Below are 22,810 nucleotides of genomic sequence, written 5' to 3' on the forward strand. Positions count from 1 at the left end.
TTTCAGTGAACACACACCTACGAAATGCTACGAAACCAAGCTCAAAAAAGCCTGAAATAGCAAACTAATCATCACAAACTATTGGTTTCAGACAACAAACACCTATGATGGACTAAGAATTCTAGCTCTGAAAAGTCCAAATAGCAAACTACACATCCCAACTCATAATTTTCTGACAACACCCACCTATGAAAGGGTAAGAAATCCAGCTCAGAAAAGTCAAAAATAGCAAACCACCCATCCCAAATCATTGGTTTCAGACAATACACACCTCTGAAAGGCTAAGAAATCCAGCTCAGAAAAGTCCGAAATAGTAATTTACATATCCCAAATCATAAGTTTCAGACAACATTCACCTACGAAATACTAAGAAACCTTAGCTCAGAAAAGCCTGAAATAGGCAACTACTCATCCCAAACTAGAGGTTTCAGACAACAAACACCTATTAGGGACTATGAATCCTAGCTCTGAAAAGTCAAAAAGGCAAACTACACCTCCCAAATCATAATTTTCTGAAATGACAAACCTATCAAAGGCTAAGAAATCTAGCTGATAAAAGTCAAAAATGGCAAACCACTCATTCCCAAATCATAGGTTTCAGTAAACACTCACCTACGAAAGGTTAAGAAATCCAGCTATGAAAAGAAACAAAATAGCAACCAAAACATCCCAAATCATAGGTTTCAGACACCACACCCCTACGAAAGACTAAGACATGTGGTTATGAAAAGTCGGAAATAGCAAATTACACACCTCAAAACATAATTTTCCGGCAACACACACCTATGAAATACTAAGATACCTTAGCTCAGAAAAGTCTGAAATAGCAAACTACTCACCCCAAACTATAGGTTTCAGACAACAGTAGAAGGGGGGTACCAGCCCCATTGCTCACCCCTGCTGCCACCTACAACTTTTTTGCACACCATATATGGGCATAGCCTCCCATAGGGAGAACACGTGGTTAATGGGGTCAATGACCTCTTTTTCCAAGGTCGATTTATTTGATGTTTCTATGTGTAATAACTCCGGAACGAAGGTTGCACATGCGCATTGAATTCTAACGGGAACAATGTTATTGATCTAGGACTCGAGGGGGAAGTGAATTTCCGAGAACTTCATTGCGTAATCGATCGTGAATGTTATGATCCAGAAATAGTATTTGTTGTTGTTGCTCTAGGCAATGTTATGAGTTTCCCGGAAACAGTTAGATCACGCGTGTCCTTCTCAGCCAATCTGAGCGCTTGTTTACATATTAGCGGCGGAGTGAATGTAAAGAAAGGATTGTTGTTATATTTTTATTAGTCTGTGAATAGAATTCAAGGAGTGAGAAGAAGAACAGTTTAACTTTACACATTTGGATAAATATTTGTGATAGCAATGAGTGGAATGTTTACCCTATTAGAAGTTGATAGTGGAGTTGATGATAATAGTACAAGAGCAACAAACATTGCAGTGGAAATTACGAAAGGATCACGTCTTTGTCTGGTATGGGATGCAGTATATGCAAGATATGTGATATCCTTGAGCAAATTTAAAATGGAGGATCAATTATGTTTCGCCACTAAAGTTGATATAGCACATGTGAATAGACTTCAATGTGCTTTATATGCATTAGTGAAACATATTGAAGACAATAAACGGTATCACTGATTGTACATGCTCTGTATTATTGATGTTGTTGTTGTAATTATTCAATAAAATTGTTTCGAAATCGAAAATGTTCTCATTCTTTTCTGGTTAGAGCTAACGAATCAGGGTCAGTCTAGAGTCAGCAGTCGGAGTGAAAGGATTGAAAAATGAATAAATTTTAGAAAGAGAGAATTAGATCAAATCTAGTGTTTATGGAAAAACATTTGATTTTTGATGATGTTTTTCTTGAGTTATCTCTTCAACGCAGGATATTCTCTTGTCAGGGAACACTTGACAATATAATGAGGAGTGATTCTCCCCCATTGGACTATTGTATGAAACTTTTAAAATGTGACTCAAATGTTTATAGTCAATTTATTGATATATTAATTGGAACAAAGCAGAATCATATTGTGGATATACTTTTGAAAATATTGCCAATGGATTCAATGTAGATGGCTCCCCCCCATCATTCGAAAGAGCTAACGTCACAGAGCTACTCATCTCTCCCCCATTTCCCTCTCATTGAATTTATCGAACGAAGAGGATCAGTTTCGTTTTAGTTGTGAGTGAGTTGACATCGGAAACCGAAAAATGTTCTATATATGTCCATTGTGCATGTACACTCTTGGCAGTTGGAATCAATGTGAGCATTGTACAATCATTGATGACTATAGTGAAAAGTGTAAATTATGTAATCCTTGTAAATTACATAGAGGCTATGCAGTACAAATTAAAGGATGTAATTCATGTCTTGAGGAGGTGTGTGACTCTCATCCTAGAGGGCACCTGTGCTCCAATTCTCACTATGATAAATGTGATCAGTGGGAGAATACTTATCCCGCTATGATCGGAAAGAATCCTAAACGGGATTTTAGTTTGTTTCTACGAGATTGGTATCGTCGTGGATTTAAATTATTCTGGGAAGAGGAATCTGGGCCACAATTCAACTGTTGGAATAACAAAACAATCTGGTTTCTACGTCATCGCTGTGATGACACCACCTACTATGACTATAAACCAAGTGATTTTTATTTGGCAGTTACCGAATGTGAATCACCATTTGAAAACATTGTATGTGATATTGCTTCAAATAGACAGATTGAAACTCGTGAATTTCATAATATGAATGCAAATAGTATCATTGACTATACAAAGAGATATGACAAGAGTGAAGTTACATTGTACTGTAGAAAATATGACCCTGACTTTGCAGTCAATCAAGATCAATATACAGTGACTCCAAATGATTTACCAGCATTAGTGATTCACGACAGTTGCCTATACATCGAAGATGAAGAAATCTAAAGTGAAGATTTAAAGACATTGTTGTATATATATATGCATTTTATTAATAAACAAATTCACATACATTTTTTAAGCACTTTACTCTTAGGGCACTGAAATCAATATTATACAGGTCTGAGAGGATATTTTCCACTAGAAAGTCGTTCAGACGGGGATTGTCAACGTAAATGTGGAAAAACTGCTTGTAAGTATAGCCACGACATTGGAACACAAAATATAGTAGTGCATGGAAGCCACAGCTTTTAGTCGTTAGATCCTGAACCCTCTTCCGATTTTGAATAATAGTTTTCCCACTGCTCTCAATATAGTTGCTGATGTGAGGCGTGTAGAATGTATATGGTAGACCATGAGGATAAAATAATTCAATCGACTTCATTGTTTGAAAGATGCACAGCCAATGACCCGTCAGCACAGTCGACGGACTGCTATTAACAAAAATCAAGGTATTGTTAACACTTTGAATTTTCCCAAGATTGTCTGAGGGCAGACAATATGATTTGTACTAGTACATGTAGGGGTCCATATTAAATACACTTATTATTTGTCTGGTGTTTATGGTACTAAGTCTAGTAGAACACTATCCTCGGGAGTGATTTCCCAGTAGGTTTCATATTGGTTTAGTGAGATTAGTGATATAATCTCAGTCAATGGGTCGGCAAATGTACAATCTAAACGCACACTCCCTGTACGTACTATACTCATATCCTGTGTACCCGACAAATCCAGTACAATGACACCATGTGTTTTAGCGAACATATCTTCGGTTATACCATTTTCAAATAGTTGAGAGTCATGATCTAGGGTTTGCATGGTCAACTCGTAAAATGTTCTAGAGGATTTATCAAAAGATAGATTGTAGAGTGGGATGCCGTTTACTTTGCACACAAGTGACGAAAGTCCAAACATCTCGAATTTATGTGGGCATTCAGTCCATGATCCTAGTGCACTGGCGCTCTTTACAAATGCCAAAACTAATTTTGACGGAATTTTGCCATTGATAAAGGTTGAATCAGTGAAGGTGCGTAACCCCATTGTAATATGACGCGGATTGGTGATTGTGTGTGGAACAAGTAGTTTAATATTGTTGCCATTGGCTCTCAGTATTTCCACGGCCAATGCAACAGAACTCATGACCTGTTGTTTGCGTACATGAAGTTCTGCTGAGGTGAGGGAGAGACTCACATCGGGATTGACAGCAAGTTCTTTTCTAAAAATGAGATTGGATGGTGAAAGCGTCAATTTTATATCCACTTTAACGTTGGGTGGTAACCATTGGGGTATATTAAATATTTCATGATATATTTTTCCAACTAGATGTAATTCACTAGTTGTAGCATTTTAATTGCATCTGTACTATCAGTATTAGTAATATATTAATATCCATTGAAGGTGCCTCTGAATTCCTTGTATGACTTGGGTGTCATCAACATGACTTGCATATAGCTTGTATAATTTGAGAGATTGTTGCTTGTGCTCACTAGCGTGCCATTGATGTAGACACTGATTTGACGAAATAAGCTATGTAGTATACAATTTTCATAGGATATTCCATCGGCCCGAATTGGCATTGTATTATCGGATTTCCGGACTTTCATTTGCAAATCTATAAATTTTGAAGACATGTCCATAAAGTAGTCTTCATTGGAATAAATTTGAAAGTGAATATTATCGGAGAGGGGTTGTTGAGGATAAAATTGCTCATAGTATCCATGCTTGACACTCACATTAACATTTTCAGCATTGAATAGATTCAATGAGGTGGTGATTAAAGGTTGAGAATCCTTATGTGGTAGGTAGGACATTTTAGGAGAAGAAATCTAGTTTCGATCTAAAAATGTTCTTTCTGGGATTTCTGTTTACAGCACGTGTTGGATTTTTCATTCTGTTCTGTGACAAGAGGGATGATGTCTTTCGTTTCCGACCTGAGTGGAGACTGATGAGGGATGCAGTGTTTCTTGACCTTTTTAAGCCTCTACTATTTTGTTTTAATCTCTCGCCAAGGGTTCGCGCACTGGACCTAAGATTTTCCGAAGCACTTTTTTTAAAATACTTGCCAGAGCCCCAATCGTATAGTGTAGAGGATGCAAAATCTGTCGCAGCCTGTACAAGATATTTTCTAGCCAGTGGTAGTGAAGAGCGAAACAGCTTAGCAAACCAACCGCCAAGACTGTAGCCAGACATTGACGAGCGACCTTTGTAGTAGTTCATTCTATTGCCCTGTTGTCTTGGGCCAAGAGTATTAACATAGCTGTCAACATCAGGACAAGTGAATACCACTTTTTTATTAGACATCTTGCTGTTGAATGATGGGTCGAAAATGGCATGTAATCACAGCCAACCCTTTTGAAATTGCTATGGGGTCACCCAATTCGGTTCTTAGTCTTAACTTACAGAGTTCCAAATAGGAAGTGCTTACGGGAATATACTGAAGATGCTTTATATTGTAGTGGTGAATATGTTCTTGATTGGTTGTTCATTCAAGCACTCGTAGGAGGGGAACATTTGAATTACGAACCCGATATGTTTCTACAAATGAAGCGTAGAGAAAAATAAAGGTGTCAGTGGAGAAGGCAGCAGGATAGTAAGCGAAAATGAAATTTGTGTTCCCGGCACTTTTGCCAATGATTATATTAAGCTTTAAGCCATAAACGTCCTTTAGATTATCGTTGAGAATAACCTTTTCACTGGCAATAGTTGAACTAATGTAGATCTTGCCTTCCTCTTTTGAATAGTTGAAATGAAAAGCCCCCTTTTTACGAGTGGAAATTCTTTTATTAATAGAACTACATAAATCATTCATACAGGTGAGTTCCTCGTAGGGTTATTCAATATATGGATAATCCATCCAATTGATTTTTTGAATTTGTTCTTGATCACCTGTTGGTGGCAGCGGCCAATCATAGGGTCTAATTTTTATTTCATATTTACGATCCTTTCTCAGGATGTCATAGGTATTTTTGAGAATACAGTCGACAAGAGCCACTTCATACTTTCCTTTGTCGTCGAATTTGATGGTGGGGGAGAGTTTCGTCCAAAAATCACTTGTTCTATTCAAGTCATTGTAGAGAAGATCAGAAACATTGGACATTAAAGTCACATAGAAATCATTGGGCATTGACAATATCTTCAGCACTGACCCAAGAATCAAAATCTGAGTTGTATCCTAGCCAGCGAACAAGCAACTGTCTCTTGCGATGGCGTGTACGACTCTTTAATATATTTTCAATTTGATAAATTTCACTAGTGTCTACAACTTGTTGCAGTTCATATTCATAAGAACCGCCAAGCATCTCGTCATCTTTGGTATCTCGCAGTCGATATGTCTTGGGCTCGGTGTCCAGGATTTTGGACACTTTAAAAAGTTCAGTGCTCCATAAATAATTCCCTTTTTCAAAAATATTGGTGGTTCTATTAATTCGAACAGTATCACCAACATTGAATTTCTTCTTTTTTTTTCTCTTTTTCACCATTGGAGTATTGCTATAGAAAAGCATCAAATGTATTTTAATTGTAGTGAACATCCCGAGGGCTTGAGTTGGACAGAGATCGATGGGGTCGATGGTTGTATATCTGCATGATTTTATCTAAATCATGAATAAAAGCCGGTGTTTTTTTCAATGTGCAATATCTTAAAATTAATAGACGAATCGTTATTATTAATCGTTCAGCCAATGCAGCCTTTATCGGGCTGTGACTATGATAAAGTGTTGTATTATATTTCAAAAGAACCTTTTGCACATGTGGATTAACAAATTCACTGCCACGATCCGATTAAATTTTTCTATATGAATCCTGTTCTAGAATACATTCAATGGTTAAAGCAACTTCAACACCTCTCTTTGATCGCAGTGGAATGGCATAGGCATAGCGACTAAAGACACTGATTGCCACCAGAATATATTTGTATGGTGCATTGTGACGTTGTTGAAGTGCGTCTAAAGTTAAAAGATCCATTTGCATTATATGCAGAGGGAAAAAGGCTTTAGTTTGTCGATATTGTTTACTGCGAAGCCTGTGATTTCGATGTAGTGTGTAACTCGGTTCATTTTCTAGATACTCTTTTGCACTTTTCAATGTGGGGGTGCCGGAGACTTTGGAAAGCGTTTTGGGGGAACTTAAACTTCCCGCTTCGCAAATATTTTCATAGACACCTTTCAAAACTTCATCCATTTTGAGCGTAAACACGTAGTGTAATGTCCACTCCCTTTTTGCACACTGGACGGTGAATCATTTCGTCCGCGCTTTTGACTAGCAGCCATAGGTGTTGTAAAATCAGTGGCACTGCTAATATCTTCAAATATTGAATCTTCTTCTTTTTTAAATGGTGTTGTGTAGGAGGACTATATTCTCTTAGTTTCTTTAGAATTTGCTTAGTGCCAATAAGACTTTTGGGAAAGTTTGATATACACAGAAATGTGTATAAATTATTGTCACAGGATATAAGTCCTTTACGATTCATTACAACATCGCAAATTAAATCAGTGAGCTTTATGCCTTTCCCTAGACTAAAATTTCTTGGCTCCGCGCTCTCGGCTTGAGCTGGATTGCCGCCTTCCGAAATGATATGAGAGATTGATATTTAACTTTATTCTCGAGAGTTAAGTAGTACTATCGTTCCAATCTTCAAAAAAAGTGAAATCAGTTAACTCTCCATTGATGCTGCTGCTGCAGAATCTTGAGAAGATATTTCATGTTTAATGGTATCGGTGGCGGGTCTCTCACGATATGGTTTATGATTGTCCATACGTCGCAATGCATCTTGAAGTAAAATTAGTTTTTGTCGTCTGCAATATTCTCATCGTTAATGAATATTCATAGATTTTACTCGAATTGCTAGACTGGTAAGGGGAGTAATTCAAATTGTGATAAGTGAAAGTGTTTAGCCTGTCTCACTAGACAAAAATGTTTACAAGCCGTGCAATTATCTGCAGTAAAAGTGTGAAAAATCTACTGCCTACTTGAAGGAGTCGTTTTATTTTTAATATTTTTAACATTTTTTTACAATACAATGCGCGTACAGTGGAACGATGTTGCTTTTTCTGTTGTCTAACACAATCTGGTAGTTGAACAATGCCATCGGCTAAAATTAAAAAAAGTTCATATATTAGATTAATGAAATAATTGTTAGCAACATGTCTGAGTATAGCCTTCCTACTATAGCGTTTTGAATAGTTTAAAATGGAAAACAAATGCCGTTGTTCATGTAGTTTCTTCAGTGTCATAATGGCGACTGATAGTCTTTTCTACTGTTCACCAGAAGATATACTGTAATTTCATTGTTGAAAATGTCGGTGACTACACGTAGATCCTCGGGCGTGCTCTGATTAAGATCCAGCAAAATGTAACCGTAGGGCTTGCTAGTCGCCTGAGTGTACGCTGACAACAGAAATTTTGGAGCGCCTGGGTATATCTGTTTATTGAGAGTTATGAGCGAGCTAGAATCACGTACGACTCGATAGATAATATAGACGGTGCAATTCAAAGCAAGGGTTTGCATACATTTGCTCTGATGAAACAGATTGTGTAGAACCAGAGTAATGGAGATGTGTTCATGGTGGGAGCGAATGGTGAACAATTGTAGCATTTCCTGCGAGAACTGTTCAATGGATTCAGCCAAATCATCAATAATCAACCACGACTTCGATTCAATACTAATGAAAACATCAAGTCCCCGTATGAATCGTGTTGGTATGGATGTGGCAATAGCTTCTATTTTATCATAGTACTCCTGCCAAATACTACAGCAATAGTAGATTTTTTTTGCTTTTTCCAAAAAACATTTTATCGCAATTTTGAATGATTTTAGTTAAAAGTGTTGTTTTCCCCGACATTGAGGGCCCACACAGAAATGATCTGAAGGGTTTTTTAAATTGATACATGCTGCTATTGGGGGCAACAGTCGGACTGCAACTAACTGTAAATCATTCGTTCTCAATGAGTAGTAAGTAATTTTCCCCATGGAACTATCTAGTCAAGAACAAAAAAAAACAATGTTTTGAGGTAGTAATTATTTAGGCACTTCATGATAAAAAATATTAGCATCAATATGAACTGCACACGGATAAAAATAATAACACTAGTTTAACAAGAGCAATCGGCAAAATTTCTATGGTCAACATTAAAACTATTTGTTCAACATGAACAATTATAACACTTTATGTAAAATATAAAAAACTTTTTGTCCATCATTAGCACTTATTGTCTTTAAGCAATTTTCTGTCCATCTTTTAAATAAATTATTTTAAAATAAAACAAATTTCGGTACAAAAAAAACAAAAAAAAACACTTTTCTATGCAACACTTTTTGTACAACAAAATACACTCACGGGAACTAGCAGCACAGTTGAACTTGATTACGGTGAATTTAAAGGTGGTGTCCCCCCCCTCCCAGGGCCGCGGGGCCGAAGACCACCCGGCTGCGGGCAGGACCCCCCACCCACCTGGGCGGCCGCGGGAAGGGACCCCCCCTCCCCCCCGGGAGCCGCGGGGTGAAACAGTACCTTAGTTGTCCGGTCACTGCTATTGCTGCTATAGAGTCATGGTTGGGTTAGTGATGGTGAATGCGGGTTGTCGATTCACAGTGGAGTTGAGGTGGGTGAGACTGGGTCAGGGTAGATGAACAGATGAGCTAAGGTGGTTAGTTGGAATATTGAATTTAAGAATAAGTTGGTGGTGGTGGTTAGTTGGTTAGTTCAGATTAGGGTAATTTATCCAGACCAAGTTAATTGCGATAGTCTATGCATTCAACTCGATCTGAAATACGATAGTGGCCGTGGGGTAGGACACTAAAACCATTCTCGAGCACATAGACTTTGTCGGATATACACGACATTGCATTCTTTTCCACTCTCACAGTGTAATGTCTATACTGTAGAGAGCGAATTGCAAGCACTTGTGCTCTCGGCACTAGGCTATTTTCTAAACAGTCTCTATACACGCTCATGTTGAAATTGCTCTTTAAAAAATGTGTAGGCACCCTTGTGCACGCCTTTTTTTCATCCCCACTATGTGTGCCCAAGCACTAGAATTTGGGGCCCACGAATACGCCCCTGGAGATCAACTAACTCTCCATCTCTGATTTTAACCTGAATAATTGGCTATAGGCTTAACGTGTCACCAGCTTGGGGTAGGGTGATGGATTCCAGTGGGTGGAATCGATCCGGGAGCTGTTGTGCACCCCCTTTTGCAAATCACTAAATAAATCTAAGTCAGTCCCATTTACCTTTAACAGCAGAGAATCTGTATCACCATAGTAAACTTGAACCTCCCCCGCCCATAGCCATTGCACCTTGACCACATTGTAAAAAAAAGACAACATGAGCTTTTTTGAAATTTCTAGTACTGAACTGCCGCCTGCAATATTCTTGTTCAGTACTACATTTCGCTTTCGTCTGTGTAGAAGAACCATGCCAGTCTCTATGCTTGTGAACGATGTAAAATTGGGGTCGGCAATAATTCGAGCACACTCTAGAGGGTCAGTCACGACGTCGCAGCGAGATCTATTACGTATCCTTTCACACATTTTGCAAAACGCTGAATTTAGAATGAGCTTATACATTTCCTTCTCCACCTTTAAGTTGGCCCTAGAGCGTTTATCGACAAAGGTGTCGATAAACGTTTTCAAGTAGGTTCGCTGATTGAACTGCAGGACCCTGTGTATTTTAGTGATCTTGAAACCATTGCTCACCATCCAGTGCAAAAGCACATGGTGAACAACGATATTCTCTTTAGGGTCCAAATCAGCAATCAGTTTCTGTTTGGAGGGAGTCCAATGCATCCACATATCCTCAACCAATGATCGATTGTATGGGCTCAAAGAGTCCCTGCTCATCGGTCGATTGATACAGGGAAAAACAAAATCTTTGACTGAGTCGTGACGCGCCAGCGGACTGTGACCGTCAATTTCAAAGAACCATCCTTGTGGCCCATTGTCCTCGACGGTGGTAATGTCGGGGAACTCACAAGGATTCTCAAGCAATTGATAGTTCCCACACGGCAAAGAGTAGTGTAACATTGCCGAGGGATACAATGAGTTAATGTCTAAGAACACTGCATTTGACTTTGCACCGGTGCTTTGTCCGCTCGGATCGGTTGATAAGACGCGGTCCCCATGAAAAACATACCCCCCCCGCCGTGAACGCGCTACCAAAAGGTGCTGATCCATGTCGGTGATTAGGCCTATTTCCTCCCTGCTAATTTTTAAAATTAAATCCATCACTAAATGGGGTGTGGAAAAATAATAACCTATATCTAACCCGAACTCTGAATAGATCTGCTCTGTGTTCTTACAGACTATATCCAACAGAGTTGGAACGTCACTGGCCAATTACATTCTACAATAATCCCACCCATTTTTACAATCCCCCTTGGACCACACCTTCTTGGCAAACTCATACTCCTCGGCTCTGCATTCACTGTTGGTCAGTGAATTGTAAAAAGCTTCAATTGGAGGTAGTTTCTCCTCACTTCAGCGTGCGCCAGAACAGTAATAGTCGTATGCGTATATACCTTTGCAGGTCAACAGGTCATACATTTCTATGTCTGGAAAGTGCTGTTTAAGCAAGGGAAAGCTATCAAAATTGTCGCTTTTTTGCACTTGAATCAATTGACTCAATGCCTTGGGGAAAAAACTAAAAGAATCTAAAAACCTGATTTTATTCCAGCACGTACGATCATTATCCACTACCTGCCATTTCAGTTCGAGAAGCAATAACTTCTCGGCCGATTTGGGAATTATGTTATAGGTAAATGAACTATTTACCCATGGACAATCTACTCCCCCTCTCTCACCATGCAAACATGCTAGTGCCAGACAAATACATTTTAAATCATAATTGGAATTATGAATAAAAACAGGGATAAAAAACTGCTGGCTAACATTTAAATTACACGATTGATGCGCAACCCCCCTAAAATTACTACCCCGCGAGGATATTTCCTGCCACAAATGATCATGATCTCTGACTTTCCCCCTCCCCCCACGTTTCCCTTTAGTCGCCTTATCCCCCTCCTCTGCAAACTCTCCCTTACATACCCAACATATTTTTTGATTTTTAATCGCGAGACGATCCTCTGCAGACAGCACCATTTGTTAATGAGTATTTATCAAACGAGAAATAGCGCCATTAGCCGTTCAAATCAGTTTAGTCAGTCCCTTAACCATGCACTCGTTCTTATCCAATGTTTCAACTATTTCTAACAACTGCATGGTGTTAGAACTATCTCTTTGTGCATGAGCGTAGGACACTGCAATAGCCTGATGTTCTTTGACTCGGTTTGGAAATTGGGGGTCATTCACCTGCACCAGCTTAGCTTCACAGTCTAAGGATATTTTGTCACACTGGAGAAGGGTATTTTTCAAATTTTTGAAGTGTAGAATAGCCCTACCACCTGAAACCGTTTCCACTGTCTGGTATCCGTAGCATCTACAGTGCTTCATATGATCCCATAGTTTCATATCACTATAGACTTGTGACAGGCATGCTGGACAGTAGAAACGTACCCCTAGATCTTTACCACCTCCCAGACCTCTACTCTTGTCAGTGATAGGGTTAAGAAGAGCGATTATTCTCGGTTGACTAGGCGGTATGTAAAGCATCCAGACACAGTGTTAACCAAATCAGCTGAGGGGCCCCTTATGGGGAATACCACTTCCTTCCTTTTAGAATGAGTCCCATCTTCAAAATCTGTTTCATATTGTACCACAGAACCGCCAATATTTAAATGGGCATTAGCCCTTTCAAACATATCAATGCATCGAAGCGTCACTGGATATTTTCCTTCTAAACAAGAAAAATCTACAATGGGAAAATGAGACCCCTCCTTCCCATGTACAGCCCAGTTGTCTTAATTTGTTTTAGTAGCGTCCCGAGCTAGAGGCTCGTATGCTGATATGAGGAAAGTATATCTGAAACACTTTTGACCTGTTTCAAAACAGATCCGCTGGACACCGCGACAACCTCCCAGATCTGGATTATAATTTAAAACTGTATCCCTTTCATATCCTATGCCCCCCTCCTAAAATAAAATCTTTCTTAAATTTACAAATATTTACACTTAAATTTTCAACAAAAAGAACTAGAGAGCCACTTCCATTTTCATTAAAGTTCTCAAGATGCGTTATAATTTGATCCGCCCAATCTACGAAAACACCCCCAAAATTTTCCAAATTCGAATAAACCAAACGCATCTCGGAATGTATATAATGATAATAAACTTCACTTTTTCCCTCATTCAAATAAAAAACCTTTAAAACAATAGAAACCTTAATTGATTCCCTCCCCCACAATTGAATTTGATTCTCCAGAAGTGCACAAATTTTGTCTACATATGCATACACAATTTCTACAGGGTCATAGACAAATTTTCTCCCCATAATTATATTAAAAGGATCACCAAACTTCGAAGTGAAAACAACTATATTCTTTAAAATTATGTTCGACAATTGAAAATCGGGAAATGGTGTATCCCCCTCCCCCGCGTGGATAATACCCCCTCCTCCAAGTTGTTCAACAATATCTGGCGTATGCTCCACGTCAGTTGTTCGGAGTGGAGTCGCTAGGGGAACCGAGGTTTGGGGGGTCCCAGGTAAATCCCGGGTAAAATCCACTAAAAGCAGCAAAGTATTAGGACTTATCAAAGGTAAGTCTACCTGTTCAACTGTGCTACTATCTAAATTAAAAAGAAAATCATCTAAAAACTCGTCAATGTTAAAAGGTACTTCAATGCTATTGTCCCATATTAAATTATTGGGGGACTCCATATGTGCATCCTCTCCTTCTCCAACTGACGAGCAGGGGGGAGATGACGAGTATGGAACCAGGACAACCTGTAAATGAAAAAATAGCTTATTTTCAAAGTGTTCAAATCATCCCTACAGTTAAAATTTGTATTATTATTGCTTAATAACATATGGTTAATTCAACTAAAAGTTCCAAGTTAAGATAATCTAAGATATGACATAGAATGTGACAATTTGTTCGTTTATTTTCAGTGTTCAAATTTTTTTTATTTTTCACTTTTTCCTTTTCCCGGCACTTCCCCCAGCGTTTCCCTAACCTTGCCCCACAGCGCTTCCCGGACCACTCGTGGCGCTTCTCGGACCCAGCGGCGCTTCCCGGTCCCCACCGCGCCTCCCGGCCATTTACATAATGTCCGCCAAAAGTTGAAATATTAGTTTAGACTGCATAAGTCCAAGTTTCTATCTTATTCCGTTCTACAGGTTCGGTGAACTCTTCATTAGCTCACAATTATTGTAAGCCACCACGCGAGTGTTCCAATTTCCAAGACCGAACTTCAGACGAGGAAACAGTACAATTAAATGCTGTAAACCGTTAAATCAGTATATTGTCAACAATGTTTCCCCATCACTAAAATATTGGAAAGGTTTTTTAAGATTGAAAGCTATTTTAAAAATATTCTTGCGCAAATTACGGGGTCCATACGTGACCTATAGATAAATGGGAATAATCTCTCAGTTCCTTCTCTTTAAACTATGTGATATTCAATTGTGAAAAATATGAGATTTTGAGTTACAAATGATGAGCATTAATTCACTTGAAATTACCCATGAAAAATATTCACTTTTGAGATAGCGGCGAAGAGATAGGGGGAATGCATAGAAAATAGCAAAGATTAGAAAAAGAGGAGCGGTTTCCTTTGACTAGCAAGCAAAAAATTTACATTATATTAAGATATCTCCGAGGGAGAGGGAGCAGAGAAAACAATGGTTGGGGGGTGAGGGGGTAATATCCTGCTGCGATAAGTTTATATTGGGATTGAAAAAGAAAAACGCATTGGAATAAATAGAAAGGTAGGAAAAATTGCATACATTTGAATAATCCGTCTGGGCTTGGGCACCCAACGGACCAATTCCGGTGTGTGGGTGGGCTGGGGGGGCGGCAGCGTTATGTTCTTGCGTGGCTGGGCGGGCTATTTCACGATATTGTGTAGCTTCGGCATTGCAGTTATCTGCCCACTCTCTCTTTAACTTTCTGCCATGCCGGATTGGGGCTGGCACTGAGGTGGGTGTTTCACCCCCTCTGGCTTTCTTGGAAGGAGGGGGCACACATTCTTCATAATTGGCCTTAAAAAGAGGAGACAAAATTAGTATCAAAATAATTTGCCCCCTTTTTTTTACAGAAAGAAAGTTAGTACCCTCATCCATGTAATTTATCTCTTTTCAGTAAAGCAAAAAGTAAAAATTTCGCGAGAAATATATTATGCTTAGAAATCAAATGTTTTTATTAGACAATCAGTAGTCTATAGCCATAGGATAGGAATCATTGTTTCTATTTTTACCATTTAGGTAAATATTAAATTTTCCGGTCTATAAGCTTCAAATTAGATCGTTAACCCATCGACCTGTAGGCCTATATTTTGCAAACATATGTTAAAATGCTATTCAATTTATACATAATATTAGCTTCATGCAACTCCCAAAGACTTTTCTAACCCTGCACTGTTTGTTTTCATTTTACACTGATGGCGGTAGAATCGAAGGCATTGCCCTCCCCCTTTGCCTAATTTAATTACAACGTAGGTGTTAGAAGCACTGTTTTGCCCCCTCCACCCTTTCACATAATGTTCTAAATATACTGTTAAACTTAATTTAAAAATAATCTCTTTCACCGGCTCTCTGACAAATACAAGGCCCTTAATTTTAATGCGAAGAAATAGTTTGTTTTCATTTTACACTGATGGCGGTTGTATTGAAGGCATTACCCTCCCCCTTTACATGATTTACTTACAACGAAGCTGGTAGAAGCAATGTATTGCCCCCTCCACCCTTTCACATAATGTTCTAAATATATTGTTAAACTTAATTTGAAAATAATATCTTTCACCGGATATCTGAAAAATACTATCCCCTTAATTTTTATACGTATAAAGAGTTTGTTTTAATTTTACACTGATGGCGGTATAATTTAAGGAATTTACCTCCCCCTTTACATAATATACTTTAAACGTAGCGGTTAGAGGCTCGGTTTTGCCCCCTCCCCCCTTTCACATAATGTACTAAATATATTGTTAAACTTAATTTGAAAATAATCTCTTTCACCGGCTCTCTGACAAATACAAGGCCCTTACTTTTAATGTGAAGAAATAGTTTGTTTTCATTTTACACTGATGGCGGTAGACTTGAAGGAATCGCCATCCCCCATTAAATAATTTACATACAACGAAGCTGTTAGAAGCAATGTATTGCCCCCTCCACCCTTTCACATAATGTTCTAAATATATTGTTAAAATTAATTTGAAAATAATCTCTTTAACCGGCTCTCTGACAAATACAAGACCCTTACTTTTAATGCGAAGAAATAGTTTGTTTTCATTTTACACTGATGGCGGTAGAATTGAAGGCATTGCCCTCCCCCATTACATAATTTACTTACAACGAAGCTGTTAGAAGCAACGTATTGCCCCCCCCCCTTTCACATAATGTTCTAAATATATTGTTAAACTTAATTTGAAAATAATCTCTTTCACTAGTTCTTTGAAAAATACAAAGTTACGAAACTACAAGCTTAATATACTTCAATCTCTTTTTACTTAAAATAATTTTAATTTGACAGCCAAAACATAACCCTATGACTTACCGGATAGTATGAACACACCGGAAAAGGGTGACAGCTAATTATAGGCCTCACATTGGAGTCTTGTGTCAAATCAGAGCGAGCTAATAACAACAGTGAGATGGATGTCTCATTTATATAAAAGATTACAATTGAGAAAAGTCAAACTTTAACGAAAAGAGAATTATTTCTTTTTGCGAGAATTTGGGGTTGTAAAACAATGGTGGGGGGGGGTTAGGGTTCGAGGGTAAAAGAATATATTTTATGTTTTCCATTGATTATAATGATGTTTGTATGGTTTGGGGGGGGGGAGGATTTGGGGAAAAGGAATATATTTACGTTTTAGCTGAATATACTGGAGGATGTCCAAGGAAAATTCGTTTGAAAATAAAAAATGTACTTACATTGCAAATTGAAGTTGACATGGCTTCTAATTCATCAAATTTATCCATTGTTGTTTCAATTGTGTCACAATACTTTCTGATAATTTAATTACATTGCATGCCCGTTATATACGAAATCTCAAGGGCTAATTGTTATGTAACGGGGAAAACCATATGTAACAAGCCCTCTGATTGGTTGAGAAGGGGGATGTAACCGACTCGCTGATTGGCTGAGAAGGAAACACGTGATCTAACTGTTTCTGGGAAACTCATAGCATTGCCTAGAGCAACAACAACAAATACTATTTCTGGATCATAACATTCACGATCGATTACACAATCAAGCTCTCGGAAATTCACTTCCCCCTCGATTCCCAGATCAATAACATTGTTCCCGTTAGAATTCAATGCGCATGTGCAACCTTCGTTCCGGAGTTATTACACATAGAAACACCAAATAAATCGACATTGGAAAAAAGAGGTCATTGACCCCATTGACCACGTGTTCTCCCTAGGGAGGCTATACCCATATTTGGGGTGCAAAAAAGTTGTAGGTGGCAGCAGGGGTGAGCAATGGGGCTGGTACCCCCCATTCTACTGACAACAAACACCTATGAGGGACTAAGAATCCTAGCTCTGAAAAGTCCAAAAAGCAAACTACAAATCCCAAATCATAATTTTCTGACAACACACACCTATGAAAGGCTAAGAAATCTAGCTAGAAAAAGTCAAAAATAGAAAACCACTCATCCCAAATCATAGGTTTCAGTCAACACATACCTATGAACGGCTAAGAAATCCAGCTCAGAAAAGTCAATAAATAGCAACCCAAACATCCAGAATCATAGATTTAAAACAACAAAAACAAACGAAAGACTATGAAATCTAGCTAAGAAAAGCCTGAAATAGTAATTTACATATCCCAAATCATAAGTTTCAGTCAATACACACCTACGAAAGGCTAAGAAACCTAGCTCATAAAAACCTGAAATAGCAAACTACTCATCCCAAACTATAGGTTTCAGATAACAAACACCTATGATGGACTAAGAATCCTAGCTCTGAAAAGTCCAAATAGCAAACTACACATCCCAAATCATAATTTTATGACAACACACACCTATGAAAGGCTAAGAAACCTAGCTAATAAAAGCCGGAAATAGCAAATTAACTATCCCAAATCATAAGTTTCAGTCAACACACACCTACGAAAGACCAAGAAATCTGGTTATGAAAATGGAAATAGCAAATTACACACCTCAAATCATAAGTTTCAGACAACACACACCTATGAAATACTAAGAAACCTTAGCTCAGAAAAGCCTGAAATAGCAAACTACTCATCCCAAACTATAGGTTTCAGACAACAAACACCTATGAGGGACTAAGAATCCTAGCTCTGAAAAGTCCAAAAAGCAAACTACAAATCCCAAATCATAATTTTCGGACAACACACAACTCTGAAAGGCTATGAAATCTAGCTCAGAAAAGTCAAAAATAGCAAACCACTCATCCCAAATCATAGGTTTCAGTCAACACACACCTATGAAAGGCTAAGAAATCCAGCTCAGAAAAGTCAAAAAATAGCAGCCCACACATCCCAAATCATAGGTTTCAGACATCACACACCAACGAAAGACTAAGAAATCTGGCTTAGAAAAGCCCGAAATAGTAATTTACATATCCCAAATCATAGGTTTCAGTCAACACACACCTACGAAAGGCTCAGAAACCTAGCTCATAAATAACACCGAAAACAACGAATTGGAAAGAAAAGTATTTTAAAATTAAAGCAGAGATCTAAACATACGTTCTATTTTTGGCCCAAAAGTGTATGTTTAATGTTTTGAACTTTTTTTTGTTGAGCTTCTTTTGCCAAAATTTCCAAAGCTCAGAATTAATATGCATTACTCGCCTCATGAAATTTGCGTACAGAATTGTCAACGTCTGAAGTTCTAAATAGGGAAGGTTTACGTTTGCACATAGAAAGGGGCTGCGTGAGTGCAAAGCAAGGCAGTTTTATTCGAATACTTGAAGCATGTAATAAAAGTACAATTTGCTTTGAATTGACATATTTTTCTCTTGGATTAACTTTTTTTTTATCCGCATCTTCAAGTCTCACTTTTCTTTGGAGCTGTAAGATTGAAGAATATATTGAAAATTAACTCTGTATGTTAAAGATGCTTTAAATTGCACATGTACATCGAAAATGATGTAAGTGATTTTTTTTCTATTCCTGACCTTTCAATTTTATGAAATGTGACAATATAAATCAATGTATGTTGTCCGATTTAATACCAAAAAATTAACACAGCAAATGCTATCTAAAACTTGAATTCTACATTTATGTTTTGCAGTATATCTGTATCCATACTTCAGGAGTATAATATTTGTTCTGAATTTGAGAAATATTTGCGTGACACCAGTTTTCTTAGAAATATGTTTTTGTGCAGTTTTTTATTGAGCATTATTTTTGGTTATCTGCCTGCCTTTTTTGCTAAATTGTAGGTGTTGGAGGGGGGAATTGGAGGTGTTATGTTTCCAATTTATTGCTCTAGTCACAGAGATTTGAGTTCCTTGAATGTTTTCGGATTTATTAAGGTCAAACATGTGCATTTGTATAAAATAACTATTGTGATCACTTAAGGAACTGATTTGTTCTCTTTTCCCTTGAATACCGCAGGAATTTTTTTTTTGGAATGCCGTTATTCTTATTTATTTGTCGTGATCATACATTCTTTCCCAGCTTAAAATAATCTCAAATATGACAATCATTAAATGAGAATGATCAATGCCACACTCATTTGGATAGAGTATTTTCGATCGAGTATTTGCCCCCCTCCAAATTCCTCAAATCCTTTTTTTTATATTTTCATTGAAGCAAATCGAAAAAAGCCAAACATACTTCTAAAGTTTGAAAAATACGATTTTTGGTATTTTCATTCAACAAATAAAGAATTAATAAACATGTTCTACTAGACATTCTCTGGACGTTCCAGGGCGGGTGGGGCAACAATGTTCCTGAGCCTAGAAGACTCGGGACACAAAAATGTTACTGAGCCTAGAGGACTCATGATACATTATGCAACTTGAATTTAAATCAAGTTGCCATCAAGCCATGGCTAATTGTAGAAAACGCCAAGATAGCTAGTCTGAGTGAGAGGCAAATCTGGCATAAGCCTTTTTCAAAATTGCCAGAAAGGTCCCTGAGCTTAGAGCACTCAGCCAAATAGGACTCTTGCAAAGGCATAGACCACGTATGTGATTGTACTTGTCTTAGAGACAAGGTATTTTGGGTGTAGAGCTTAAGCGTTGTAGTTACGTAGTTACGTTGTAGTAAGCGTTGTAGCTCTCTTTTCCCTTCAATACGGCGAGTGTCGCAAAACCGGCTGCCTTTCGCTTATAGAGAAGACCGCGTCTACTGATCAATGTGACACCAACAAAACGAAAAAACCGTAAAGAAGAAAGAAATAAGGTTGATACAAGCCAGTGAAAACGTAGATTAAAATACAAATATTTCGGTCAAGACCTCCGCTTGACCGTCCTCAGTGTACAATATTAAAAAAAAAATACTGATAAAAATCCAAAGATAATATAAGAAACACTTAAAACAAACAAAAACTAAAACATGTAAACACTCTCAAAGTAACGCTAAAAGGGTTTGACACCAACCAAATTTCATAACCAGCAGAAACGCTGTTAAAATATTATTCGTAATATTTTGCAAGAAAAGAATACACACCCCCCCCCCCCAAAAAAAAAATGTTTGAAAATTCCTTAACAAAAGTTCAGGTAGCAACTTAATAAAATTGATTGAAAATAAATTGGCGAATGTTGGTTTGCCAATTGTTGTTGGTTTGCCAATTTGAAAGAATGCTTTTGTAATCTGTAGACAATATATTAAAAGCATATCATTTGAAATTTTAAGTTTCCTTGTGTAAAATTGAACCAAAATGGCGAAGAAAAAGTTTACTTTTAAATGAGGAAAACTAAATTGGAAGTCACTATTCGAATGTATTTCTGGAATTTGTTTGCCAATTTTCTGTAAACTAGATCAGCTTTTATGTCTTTTATATGCTATGGCAAAAAACATGTTTCATTTTTCATATCGTTTCCATTAAAGTGCAAAGCATTAAGCCTTCGAGGTTTTGGAGTGGGTGGTAGCCCAACTCTTATGCTTGTGGCAATATGAGAGTATATATCTTATAAACAAGTCCATATCCAGGGGGAGGGAGGGGGGCTCAGAAGGTTTGAACCCCCGAAATGTTTGTCTGACTCGTAAAAACGGAACAAAAATGTATATAAATAGATTTTTGATGCACTTCATGTTTTTTTGTAACTCACCTCCCCCCCCCCCGGGAAAAAATCTTGGATACATTCGTGCTTATAAATATAAGTATTTGTGGTAGTTTATATTATTTTAAGTTTCGCTTCACTAAGCATTTTAATTTCCGTTTGTTTTGGGGTTCATTTATAAATTTTCCGACACCCCAACAAATGCGAGTTTTAATTTCTGTTTGTTTTAGTGCTCATTTATAAATCCCCTATTTTCCCTTGAATGCCGGCAGAGGTGTTTTCTTTTGTTTGGGGGTGGGGGGTCAGTTGCCCCATCCACTAATTGGGGGGGGAATTATTATATAGCCCATGCTCCTTTGCTATCCAGATATGGACCCCTCTTACATACCCAATAAAAATGCAGAAGGTACGCCCCTGAATGCAATATCGCAAAATCAGTTGCCGTTTGCTTGTACAGCAAACAGCGTTGTGTGATAGATGCGACACGCGAACAAAAAGATTAGATTAGACTGACACATCTATCAAATTACTTGGTGGACAAACAATAGAAATGATGGAAAAATAATTCCATAACCAAGTTTCCCTCAGCAGGTAATTCATCAAATCTTTGATTTGATGGATGACTGAATAAAGCCAGAAAAATGATTAGTGAATTCATTTTGTAGACAATGTCCATTTCGGATCGTGAACCAATTGAACACATCTCAGGTCGATTGGAAATTCGCGTCGTTGACAGGGGTGGAAACAAGCCAGTAGAGCCCCCAGGCGGTGAGGTATCGACTGCACCGGTAAGTATTGGTTTTGTGACAAATAGCCTGATTTCCGTTTTTAGATAGCCTGTTTCTTCCCAGAATTAATTTGTTTTGTGGCTCTGATAAATATTTATCATTCAAAGCTAAGGAAAGGAGGATTTGTTGGGTGATGATTTTTTGTACGATTGGATTCTTGTGGACAGGAGTGATAAATGAAGAGGGCTTAATGATCGGCATAGAAAATACATTCGTCTTTGATTGGTATCTTTTGCTTTTAATGAATTATTTCGACTATTGGAAACTTCAAGATCAGATATCGGGATTTTTTTTTTTTTTTTTTTTTTTTTTGTAAGAAAAACCTGAAACTTTATTGTTTTGAATTGGTTGTAAGGGGCTGGGGTATAATTAAAAAATTAAAAAGGGATCTATGAGAAATATCTTTGTATACTGGGATAAGCTTAAACTCAATATGACGAGCCTCTGCCCCCTCCAAAATGTTGGAAACTGCGTTTATAGAAGCCATATCATCCAGTTAATCTGCTGCAATCTTTTTACTTGTATTGATCAGGGGTGTCGCTTGGGGGGAGGGGCAAGGGGGCAATTGCCATACTCTTCTTTTCGCTATTTCTGCTTTCAGAACTTACGTTTTCTGCACATCTGTTTTCTAGAAGTAAATTTGAAAAAAAAATATTATGTAGCCCATTCCCCCTGACTCCCAGGATATGGACCCCTCTTCCCCCCCATCCCAATAAAAGTGCAGGATATTCTCCCCTGGTATTGATAGCTACATTTGGAATTCCAAAGGGTTTTACGTCGTAACCTTTTTCGGCACCCCTCAGGAAACCCTCAAAGGAAACCAAAAGGA

The 22,810-nt window shown here is 37.9% G+C and overlaps 1 protein-coding gene across 3 annotated transcripts in view; it reads left to right on the forward strand.

Annotated features, from left to right (window-relative positions):
• The window catches only part of Asator (tau-tubulin kinase asator), a 141,884-nt gene that overhangs the window by 59,961 nt on the left and 59,113 nt on the right, over positions 1–22,810 (forward strand). For all 3 annotated transcript variants that reach the window (XM_089086895.1, XM_089087049.1, XM_089086974.1), the window contains exon 12: positions 21,859–21,981. In XM_089086895.1, coding sequence (XP_088943021.1) covers positions 21,859–21,981 — 123 coding nt within the window. The remainder of the gene's footprint in view (positions 1–21,858; positions 21,982–22,810) is intronic.

The sequence above is a fragment of the Artemia sp. Qi Xiang Cuo genome, chromosome 1 (genome assembly GCF_049724085.1).
Source record: "Artemia sp. Qi Xiang Cuo chromosome 1, ASM4972408v1, whole genome shotgun sequence".
In the NCBI taxonomy this organism is placed as follows: Eukaryota; Metazoa; Arthropoda; class Branchiopoda; order Anostraca; family Artemiidae; genus Artemia; species Artemia sp. Qi Xiang Cuo.